General features: G+C 46.0%; 1 protein-coding gene across 1 annotated transcript in view; it reads left to right on the top strand.

Annotated features, from left to right (window-relative positions):
• Window positions 1-12,500, top strand: part of LOC118382566 (dynactin subunit 1-like) — a 266,523-nt gene that overhangs the window by 20,287 nt on the left and 233,736 nt on the right. Inside the window, 2 exon segments of the mRNA XM_052495983.1 lie at window positions 8,569-8,820; window positions 9,460-9,538. Of these exon segments, the coding sequence (XP_052351943.1) occupies window positions 8,569-8,820; window positions 9,460-9,538 (331 nt within the window).

The raw sequence follows: 12,500 nt of genomic DNA, 5'->3' as shown, positions 1-12,500 counted from the left end.
GACTACTACGTACTATAGGACTACTATAGGACTACTACCTACTATAGGACTAATACCTACTATAGGACTACTAACTACTATAGGACTACTATAGGACTACTAACTACTATAGGACTACTACCTACTATAGGACTAATACCTACTATAGGACTACTACCTACTATAGGACTACTACCTACTATAGGACTACTACCTACTATAGGACTACTACCTACTATAGGACTAATACCTACTATAGGACTACTATTGAACTACTACCTACAATAGAACTACTACCTACTATAGGACTACTATAGGACTACTACCTACTATAGGACTACTATAGGACTACTACCTACTATAGGACTAATACCTACTATATGACTACTAACTACTATAGGACTACTATAGGACTACTACCTACTATAGGACTACTATAGGACTACTACCTACTATAGGACTAATACCTACTATATGACTACTACCTACTATAGGACTACTACATACTATAGGACTACTACGTACTATAGGACTACTATAGGACTACTACCTACTATAGGACTAATACCTACTATAGGACTACTAACTACTATAGGACTACTATAGGACTACTACCTACTATAGGACTACTATCTACTATAGGACTACTATAGGACTACTACATACTATAGGACTACTACCTACTATGGGACTAATACCTACTATAGGACTACTGTAGGACTACTACATACTATAGAACAACTACCTACTATAGGACTAATACCTACTATAGGAATACTACCTACTATAGGACTACTACCTACTATAGGACTACTACCTACTATAGAACTACTACCTACTATAGGACTACTATAGGACTACTACCTACTATAGGACTACTACCTACTATAGGACTACTACCTACTATAGGACTACTATAGGACTACTAAATACTATAGGACTACTACCTACTATAGGACTACTATAGGACTACTACCTACTATAGGACTAATACCTACTATAGGACTACTATAGGACTACTACCTACTATAGGACTACTACCTACTATAGGACTACTATAGGACTACTAACTACTATAGGACTACTACCTACTATAGGACTACTACCTACTATAGGACTACTATAGGACTACTACCTACTATAGGACTACTACCTACTATAGGACTACTAACTACTATAGGACTACTACCTACTATAGGACTACTACATACTATATGACTACTACATACTATAGGACTACTACCTACTATAGGACTAATACCTACTATATGACTACTGTAGGACTACTACATACTATAGAACAACTACCTACTATAGGACTACTACCTACTATAGGACTACTATAGGACTACTACATACTATAGAACAACTACCTACTATAGGACTACTACCTACTATAGGACTACTACATACTATAGGACTACTATAGGACTACTACCTACTATAGGACTACTACCTACTATAGAACTACTACCTACTATAGGACTACTATAGGACTACTACCTACTATAGGACTACTACCTACTATAGGACTACTACCTACTATAGGACTACTATAGGACTACTACCTACTATAGGACTACTAACTACTATAGGACTACTACCTACTATAGGACTACTAGATACTATAGGACTAATATAAGACTACTACCTACTATAGGACTACTAACTACTATAGGACTACTACCTACTATAGGACTACTGTAGGACTACTACCTACTATAGGACTACTATAGGACTACTACCTACTATAGGACTACTACCTACTATAGGACTACTGTAGGACTACTACCTACTATAGGACTACTATAGGACTACTACCTACTATTGGACTACTACCTACTATAGGACTACTATAGGACTACTACCTACTATAGGACTACTACCTACTATAGAACTACTACCTACTATAGGACTACTACCTACTATAGGACTACTATAGGACTACTACCTACTATAGGACTACTACCTACTATAGGACTACTACCTACTATATGACTACTAATTACTATAGGAACTACTACCTACTATAGGACTACTATAGAACTACTACCTACTATAGGACTACTACCTACTATAGGACTACTACCTACTATAGGACTACTATAGGACTACTACCTACTATAGGACTACTAACTACTATAGGACTACTACCTACTATAGGACTAATACCTACTATAGGACTACTACCTACTATAGGACTACTACCTACTATAGGACTACTATAGGACTACTACCTACTATAGGACTACTAACTACTATAGGAACTACTACCTACTATAGGACTACTATAGGACTACTACCTACTATAGGACTACTACCTACTATAGGACTACTAACTACTATAGGACTACTACCTACTATAGGACTACTACCTACTATAGAACTACTGTCCTCTGTCCTCTAGTAGCGAACTAACCTCCTGTCCTCTGTCCTCTTGTAGTGAACTAACCTCCTGTCCTCCAGACCAATAGTAGTGAACTAACCTCCTGTCCTCCAGACCAATAGTAGTGAACTAACCTCCTGTCCTCTGTCCACTAGTAGTGAACTAACCTCCTGTCCTCCAGACCAATAGTAGTGAACTAACCTCCTGTCCTCCAGACCACTAGTAGTGAACTAACCTCCTGTCCTCCAGACCACTAGTAGTGAACTAACCTCCTGTCCTCTGTCCTCTAGTAGTGAACTAACCTCCTGTCCTCTGTCCTCTAGTAGTGAACTAAACTCCTGTCCTCTGTCCTCTAGTAGTGAACTAACCTCCTGTCCTCTGTCCTCTAGTAGTGAACTAACCTCCTGTCCTCTGTCCACTAGTAGTGAACTAACCTCCTGTCCTCCAGACCACTAGTAGCGAACTAACCTCCTGTCCTCTAGTAGTGAACTAACCTCCTGTCCTCTGTCCTCTAGTAGTGAACTAACCTCCTGTCCTCCAGACCACTAGTAGCGAACTAACCTCCTGTCCTCTGTCCTCTAATAGTGAACTAACCTCCTGTCCTCTGTCCTCTAGTAGTGAACTAACCTCCTGTCCTCCAGACCAATGGTAGTGAACTAACCTCCTGTCCTCAAGACCAATAGTAGTGAACTAACCTCCTGTCCTCTGTCCACTAGTAGTGAACTAACCTCCTGTCCTCCAGACCAATAGTAGTGAACTAACCTCCTGTCCTCCAGACCACTAGTAGTGAACTAACCTCCTGTCCTCCAGACCACTAGTAGTGAACTAACCTCCTGTCCTCTGTCCTCTAGTAGTGAACTAACCTCCTGTCCTCTATCCTCTAGTAGTGAACTAACCTCCTGTCCTCTGTCCTCTAGTAGTGAACTAACCTCCTGTCCTCTGTCCTCTAGTAGTGAACTAACCTCCTGTCCTCTATCCTCTAGTAGTGAACTAACCTCCTGTCCTCTGTCCTCTAGTAGTGAACTAACCTCCTGTCCTCTGTCCACTAGTAGTGAACTAACCTCCTGTCCTCTGTCCTCTAGTAGTGAACTAACCTCCTGTCCTCCAGACCACTAGTAGCGAACTAACCTCCTGTCCTCTGTCCTCTAGTAGTGAACTAACCTCCTGTCCTCCAGACCACTGGAAGTGAACTAACCTCCTGTCCTCTGTCCTCTAGTAGTGAACTAACCTCCGGTCCTCTGTCCTCTAGTAGTGAACTAACCTCCTGTCCTCCAGACCAATAGTAGTGAACTAACCTCCTGTCCTCCAGACCAATAGTAGTGAACTAACCTCCTGTCCTCTGTCCACTAGTAGTGAACTAACCTCCTGTCCTCCAGACCAATAGTAGTGAACTAACCTCCTGTCCTCCAGACCACTAGTAGTGAACTAACCTCCTGTCCTCCAGACCACTAGTAGTTAACTAACCTCCTGTCCTCTGTCCTCTAGTAATGAACTAACCTCCTGTCCTCTGTCCTCTGGTAGTGAACTAACCTCCTGTCCTCTGTCCTCTAGTAGTGAGCTAACCTCCTGTCCTCTGTCCACTAGTAGTGAACTAACCTCCTGTCCTCCAGACCACTAGTAGCGAACTAACCTCCTGTCCTCTGTCCTCTAGTAGTGAACTAACCTCCTGTCCTCCAGACCACTAGTAGTGAACTAACCTCCTGTCCTCTGTCCTCTAGTAGTGAGCTAACCTCCTGTCCTCTGTCCACTAGTAGTGAACTAACCTCCTGTCCTCCAGACCACTAGTAGCGAACTAACCTCCTGTCCTCTGTCCTCTAGTAGTGAACTAACCTCCTGTCCTCTGTCCTCTAGTAGTGAACTAACCTCCTGTCCTCTGTCCTCTAGTAGTGAACTAACCTCCTGTCCTCCAGACCACTAGTAGCGAACTAACCTCCTGTCCTCTGTCCTCTAGTAGTGAACTAACCTCCTGTCCTCCAGACCACTAGAAGTGAACTAACCTCCTGTCCTCTGTCCTCTAGTAGTGAACTAACCTCCTGTCTTCTAGTAGTGAACTAACCTCCTGTCCTCCAGACCACTAGTAGCGAACTAACCTCCTGTCCTCTGTCCTCTAGTAGTGAACTAACCTCCTGTCCTCACGAGCCACTAGAAGTGAACTAACCTCCTGTCCTCTGTCCTCTAGTAGTGAACTAACCTCCTGTCCTCTGTCCTCTAGTAGTGAACTAACCTCCTGTCCTCCAGACCAATAGTAGTGAACTAACCTCCTGTCCTCCAGACCACTAGTAGCGAACTAACCTCCTGTCCTCTGTCCTCTAGTAGTGAACTAACCTCCTGTCCTCCAGACCACTAGAAGTGAACTAACCTCCTGTCCTCTGTCCTCTAGTAGTGAACTAACCCCCTGTCCTCTGTCCTCTAGTAGTGAACTAACCTCCTGTCCTCCAGACCACTAGTAGTGAACTAACCTCCTGTACTCTGTCCTCTAGTAGTGAACTAACCTCCTGTCCTCTGTCCTCTAGTAGTGAACTAACCTCCTGTCCTCTGTCCTCTAGTAGTGAACTAACCTCCTGTCCTCCAGACCACTAGTAGTGAACTAACCTCCTGTCCTCTGTCCTCTAGTAGTGAACTAACCTCCTGTCCTCTGTCATCTAGTAGTGAACTAACCTCCTGTCCTCCAGACCAATAGTAGTGAACTAACCTCCTGTCCTCCAGACCAATAGTAGTGAACTAACCTCCTGTCCTCCAGACCACTAGTAGTGAACTAACCTCCTGTCCTCCAGACCAATAGTAGTGAACTAACCTCCTGTCCTCCAGACCACTAGTAGTGAACTAACCTCCTGTCCTCCAGACCACTAGTAGTGAACTAACCTCCTGTCCTCTGTCCTCTAGTAGTGAACTAACCTCCTGTCCTCTGTCCTCTAGTAGTGAACTAACCTCCTGTCCTCTGTCCTCTAGTAGTGAACTAACCTCCTGTCCTCCAGACCACTAGTAGTGAACTAACCTCCTGTCCTCTGTCCACTAGTAGCGAACTAACCTCCTGTCCTCTGTCCTCTAGTAGTGAACTAACCTCCTGTCCTCTGTCCTCTAGTAGTGAACTAACCTCCTGTCCTCTGTCCTCTAGTAGTGAACTAACCTCCTGTCCTCCAGACCACTAGTAGCGAACTAACCTCCTGTCCTCTGTCCTCTAGTAGTGAACTAACCTCCTGTCCTCCAGACCACTAGTAGTGAACTAACCTCCTGTCCTCTGTGCTCTAGTAGTGAACTAACCTCCTGTCCTCTGTCCTCTAGTAGTGAACTAACCTCCGGTCCTCTGTCCTCTAGTAGTGAACTAACCTCCTGTCCTCCAGACCAATAGTAGTGAACTAACCTCCTGTCCTCCAGACCAATAGTAGTGAACTAACCTCCTGTCCTCTGTCCTCTAGTAGTGAACTAACCTCCTGTCCTCCAGACCACTAGTAGTGACCTAATCTCCTGTCCTCTAGTAGTGAACTAACCTCCTGTCCTCTGTCCTCTAGTAGTGAACTAACCTCCTGTCCTCCAGACCACTAGTAGTGAACTAACCTCCTGTCCTCTGTCCTCTAGTAGTGAACTAACCTCCTGTCCTCCAGACCACTAGTAGTGAACTAACCTCCTGTCCTCCAGACCACTAGTAGTGAACTAACCTCCTGTCCTCCAGACCACTAGTAGTGAACTAACCTCCTGTCCTCCAGACCACTAGTAGTGAACTAACCTCCTGTCCTCCAGACCACTAGTAGTGAACTAACCTCCTGTCCTCTGTCCTCTAGTAGTGAACTAACCTCCTGTCCTCCAGACCACTAGTAGTGAACTAACCTCCTGTCCTCCAGACCTCTAGTAGTGAACTAACCTCCTGTCCTCTGTCCTCTAGTAGTGATCTAACCTCCTGTCCTCTGTCCTCTAGTAGTGAACTAACCTCCTGTCCTCTGTCCACTAGTAGTGAACTAACCTCCTGTCCTCCAGACCACTAGTAGTGAACTAACCCCCTGTCCTCCAGACCACTAGTAGTGAACTAACCTCCTGTCCTCTGTCCTCTAGTAGTGAACTAACCTCCTGTCCTCCAGACCACTAGTAGTGAACTAACCTCCTGTCCTCCAGACCACTAGTAGTGAACTAACCTCCTGTCCTCTGTCCTTTAGTAGTGAACTAACCTCCTGTCCTCTGTCCTCTAGTAGTGAACTAACCTCCTGTCCTCTGTCCACTAGTAGTGAACTAACCTCCTGTCCTCCAGACCACTAGTAGTGAACTTACCCCCTGTCCTCCAGACCACTAGTAGTGAACTAACCTCCTGTCCTCCAGACCACTAGTAGTGAACTAACCTCCTGTCCTCCAGACCACTAGTAGTGAACTAACCTCCTGTCCTCTGTCCTCTAGTAGTGAACTAACCTCCTGTCCTCCAGACCACTAGTAGTGAACTAACCTCCTGTCCTCTGTCCTCTAGTAGTGAACTAACCTCCTGTCCTCTGTCCTCTAGTAGTGAACTAACCTCCTGTCCTCTGTCCTCTAGTAGTGAACTAACCTCCTGTCCTCTGTCTTCTAGTAGTGAACTAACCTCCTGTCCTCCAGACCACTAGTAGTGAACTAATCTCCTGTCCTCTGTCCTCTAGTAGTGAACTAACCTCCTGTCCTCCAGACCACTAGTAGTGAACTAACCTCCTGTCCTCCAGACCACTAGTAGTGAACTAACCTCCTGTCCTCTGTCCTCTAGTAGTGAACTAACCTCCTGTCCTCTGTCCTCTAGTAGTGAACTAACCTCCTGTCCTCCAGACCATTAGTAGTGAACTAACCTCCTGTCCTCTGTCCTCTAGTAGTGAACTAACTTCCTGTCCTCTGTCCTCTAGTAGTGAACTAACCTCCTGTCCTCCAGACCATTAGTAGTGAACTAACCTCCTGTCCTCTGTCCTCTAGTAGTGAACTAACCTCCTGTCCTCCAGACCTCTAGTAGTGAACTAACCCCCTGTCCTCCAGACCACTAGTAGTGAACTAACCTCCTTTCCTCCAGACCACTAGTAGTGAACTGACCTCCTGTCCTCCAGACCACTAGTAGTGAACTAACCTCCTGTCCTCTGTCCTCTAGTAGTGAACTAACCTCCTGTCCTCTGTCCTCTAGTAGTGAACTAACCTCCTGTCCTCCAGACTACTAGTAGCGAACTAACCTCCTGTCCTCCAGACCACTAGTAGTGAACTAACCTCCTGTCCTCTGTCCTCTAGTAGTGAACTAACCTCCTGTCCTCTGTCCTCTAGTAGTGAACTAACCTCCTGTCCTCCAGACCACTAGTAGTGAACTAACCTCCTGTCCTCTGTCCTCTAGTAGTGAACTAACTTTCTGTCCTCTAGTAGTGAACTAACCTCCTGTCCTCTGTCCTCTAGTAGTGAACTAACCTTCTGTCCTCTAGTAGTGAACTAACCTCCTGTCCTCTGTCCTCTAGTAGTGAACTAACCTTCTGTCCTCTAGTAGTGAACTAACCTCCTGTCCTCTGTCCTCTAGTAGTGAACTAACCTTCTGTCCTCTGTACTCTAGTAGTGAACTAACCTTCTGTCCTCTAGTAGTGAACTAACCTCCTGTCCTCTAGTAGTGAACTAACCTCCTGTCCTCTGTCCTCTAGTAGTGAACTAACCTTCTGTCATCTAGTAGTGAACTAACCTCCTGTCCTCTAGTAGTGAACTAACCTTCTGTCCTCTGTCCTCTAGTAGTGAACTAACCTCCTGTCCTCCAGACCACTGGAAGTGAACTAACCTCCTGTCCTCTGTCCTCTAGTAGTGAACTAACCTTCTGTCCTCTAGTAGTGAACTAACCTCCTGTCCTCTAGTAGTGAACTAACCTTCTGTCCTCTGTCCTCTAGTAGTGAACTAACCTCCTGTCCTCTGTCCACTAGTAGTGAACTAACCTCCTGTCCTCCAGACCAATAGTAGTGAACTAACCTCCTGTCCTCCAGACCACTAGTAGTGAACTAACCTCCTGTCCTCTAGTAGTGAACTAACTTTCTGTCCTCTAGTAGTGAACTAACGTCCTGTCCTCTGTCCTCTAGTAGTGAACTAACGTCCTGTCCTCTGTCCTCTAGTAGTGAACTAACCTCCTGTCCTCTGTCCTCTAGTAGTGAACTAACCTCCTGTCCTCTGTCCTCTAGTAGTGAACTAACCTCCTGTCCTCTGTCCTCTAGTAGTGAACTAACCTCCTGTCCTCTGTCCTCCAGACCACCAGTAGTGGCAGCAGCAGGATGAGTTCAGACGGGGGTGGCCGGCCGGCCAAGGTGGGTTCCCGGGTGGAGGTGATTGGAAAGGGGCACCGCGGAACTGTGGCATATATCGGTGCAACGCTCTTCTCCACAGGGAAGTGGGTGGGAGTGATCCTCGACGAGTCGAAGGGGAAGAACGATGGCACAGTCCAGGGGAAGAGATACTTCACCTGCCATGAGAACCATGGCATCTTCGTACGGCAGTCACAGGTAGGTACCGCAACTGGTTTATGGTGACTATTATCAATGAACAGAACAGACAGTCCTGTGTGGGTTATGGTGACTATTATCAATGAACAGAACAGACAGGCCTGTGTGGATTATGGTGACTATTATCAATGAACAGAACAGACAGACCTGTGTGGATTATGGTGACTATTATCAATGAACAGAACAGACAGGCCTGTGTGGGTTATGGTGACTATTATCAATGAACAGAACAGACAGGCCTGTGTGGGTTATGGTGACTATTATCAATGAACAGAACAGACAGACCTGTGTGGGTTATGGTGACTATTATCAATGAACAGAACAGACAGAACAGACAGGCCTGTGTGGGTTATGGTGACTATTATCAATGAACAGAACAGACAGAACAGACAGGCCTGTGTGGATTATGGTGAGCCTGCAGTAGGTGTGAGCTACAAAGGTTGCTGTGGATACCAAAATAATTCATATTCAGTTGCTTTGTGATCAGATTTCATCCCTCTTACTCTCTCCTCTCCTCTTTCCCTCTCCTCTCCTCTCCTCTCCTCTCCCTCTCCTCTCCTCTCCTCTCCTCTCCTCTCCTCTCCCTCCTCCTCTCCTCTCCTCTCCTCTCCTCTTCTCCTCTCCTCCTCCCTCCATCAGATCCAACTGGTTGATGATGGAGCAGACACCACCTCTCCTGACACCCCAGAACCGGCCTCCAACAAGGTCCCCAAACACGGTGATGATACAGAGACAGAACGAACAGAGACAGAACACACAGAGACAGAACGCACAGAGACAGAACACGAGACAATACACACAGAGACAGAACACACAGAAACAGAACAAAATGAGACAGAACACACAGAGACAGAACACACAGAGACAGAACACACATAGACAGAACACAGAGAGACAGAACACACAGAGACAGAACACAGAGAGACAGAACACAGAGACAGAACACACAGAGACAGAACACACAGAGACAGAACACAGAGAGACAGAACACAGAGAGACAGAACACAGAGAGACAGAACACAGAGAGACAGATCACAGAGAGACAGAACACAGAGAGACAGAACACAGAGAGACAGAACACAGAGAGACAGAACACACATTGACAGAACACAGAGAGACAGAACACAGAGAGACAGAACACAGAGAGACAGAACACAGAGAGACAGAACACAGAGAGAGAACACAGAGACAGATCGCACAGAGACAGAACACAGAGAGACAGAACACAGAGAGACAGAACACAGAGAGACAGATCACAGAGAGACAGAACACAAAGAGACAGAACACAGAGAGAGATCACAGAGACAGAACACAGAGAGACAGAACACAGAGAGACAGAACACAGAGAGACAGAACACAGAGAGAGATAACAGAGACAGAACACAGAGAGACAGAACACAGAGAGACAGAACACAGAGAGACAGAACACAGAGAGACAGATCACAGAGAGACAGAACACAGAGAGACAGAACACAGAGAGACAGAACACAGAGAGACAGAACACACATTGACAGAACACAGAGAGACAGAACACAGAGAGACAGAACACAGAGAGACAGAACACAGAGAGACAGAACACAGAGAGACAGATCACAGAGAGACAGAACACAGAGAGACAGAACACAGAGAGACAGAACACAGAGAGACAGAACACACATTGACAGAACACAGAGAGACAGAACACAGAGAGACAGAACACAGAGAGACAGAACACAGAGAGACAGAACACAGAGAGAGAACACAGAGACAGATCGCACAGAGACAGAACACAGAGAGACAGAACACAGAGAGACAGAACACAGAGAGACAGATCACAGAGAGACAGAACACAGAGAGACAGAACACAGAGAGAGATCACAGAGACAGAACACAGAGAGACAGAACACAGAGAGACAGAACACAGAGAGACAGAACACAGAGAGAGATAACAGAGACAGAACACAGAGAGACAGAACACAGAGAGACAGAACACAGAGAGACAGAACACAGAGAGACAGAACACAGAGAGAGATCACACAGAGACAGAACACAGAGAGACAGAACACAGAGAGACAGAACACAGAGAGAGATCACAGAGACAGAACACAGAGACAGAACACAGAGAGACAGAACACAGAGAGACAGAACACAGAGACAGATCGCACAGAGACAGAACAGACCGAGATAGAACACACCGAGACAGAACACACCGAGACAGAAAACGGAGACAGAACACACAGAGACAGAACACACAGAGACAGAAAACGGAGACAGAACACACAGAGACAGAAAACGGAGACAGAACACACAGAGACAGAACACAGAGACAGAACACAGAGAGACAGAACACACAGAGACAGAACACACAGAGACAGAACACAGAGACAGAACACACAGAGACAGAACACAGAGACAGAACACACAGAGACAGAAAACGGAGACAGAACACACAGAGACAGAACGCACAGAGACAGAACACACAGAGACAGAACACACAGAGACAGAACACAACGAGACAGAACACACCGAGACAGAAAACGGAGACAGAACACACAGAGACAGAACGCACAGAGACAGAACACAGAGAGACAGAACACACCGAGACAGAAAACGGAGACAGAACACACAGAGACAGAACGCACAGAGACAGAACACACAGAGACAGAACGCACAGAGACAGAACACACAGAGACAGAACACAGAGAGACAGAACACACCGAGACAGAAAACGGAGACAGAACACAGAGACAGAACGCACAGAGACAGAACACACAGAGACAGAACGCACAGAGACAGAACGCACAAAGACAGAACACACAGAGACAGAACGCACAGAGACAGAACACACAGAGACCAGAACACACAGAGACAGAACACAGAGAGACAGAACACACCGAGACAGAAAACGGAGACAGAACACACAGAGACAGAACACAACGAGATAGAACACACAGAGACAGAACACACAGAGACAGAACGCACAGAGACAGAACACAGAGAGACAGAACACAGAGAGACAGAACACACCGAGACAGAACACACAGAGACAGAACACACAGAGACCAGAACACACAGAGACAGAACACAGAGAGACAGAACACACCGAGACAGAAAACGGAGACAGAACACACAGAGACAGAACACAACGAGACAGAACACAGAGACAGATCACAGAGACAGAACACACAGAGACAGAACACAGAGACAGAACACACAGAGACAGAACACACAGAGACAGAACACAGAGACAGAACACAGAGAGACAGAACACAGAGAGACAGAACACAGAGACAGAACACAGAGAGACAGAACACAGAGACAGAACACAGAGAGACAGAACACACAGAGACAGAACACATAGACAGAACACAGAGACAGAACACACAGAGACAGAACACACAGAGACAGAACACAACGAGACAGAACACAGAGACAGAACACACAGAGACAGAACACAGAGACAGAACACAGAGAGACAGAACACAGAGAGACAGAACACAGAGACAGATCGCACCGAGACAGAAAACGGAGACAGAACACACAGAGACAGAACACAACGAGACAGAACACAGAGACAGATCACAGAGACAGAACACACAGAGACAGAACACAGAGACAGAACACACAGAGACAGAACACACAGAGACAGAACACAGAGACAGAACACAGAGAGACAGAACACAGAGAGACAGAACACAGAG

This window comes from Oncorhynchus keta, chromosome 35, assembly GCF_023373465.1.
Source record: "Oncorhynchus keta strain PuntledgeMale-10-30-2019 chromosome 35, Oket_V2, whole genome shotgun sequence".
Lineage (NCBI taxonomy): Eukaryota > Metazoa > Chordata > Actinopteri > Salmoniformes > Salmonidae > Oncorhynchus > Oncorhynchus keta.
This window is presented reverse-complemented; position numbering and strand designations above follow the sequence as displayed.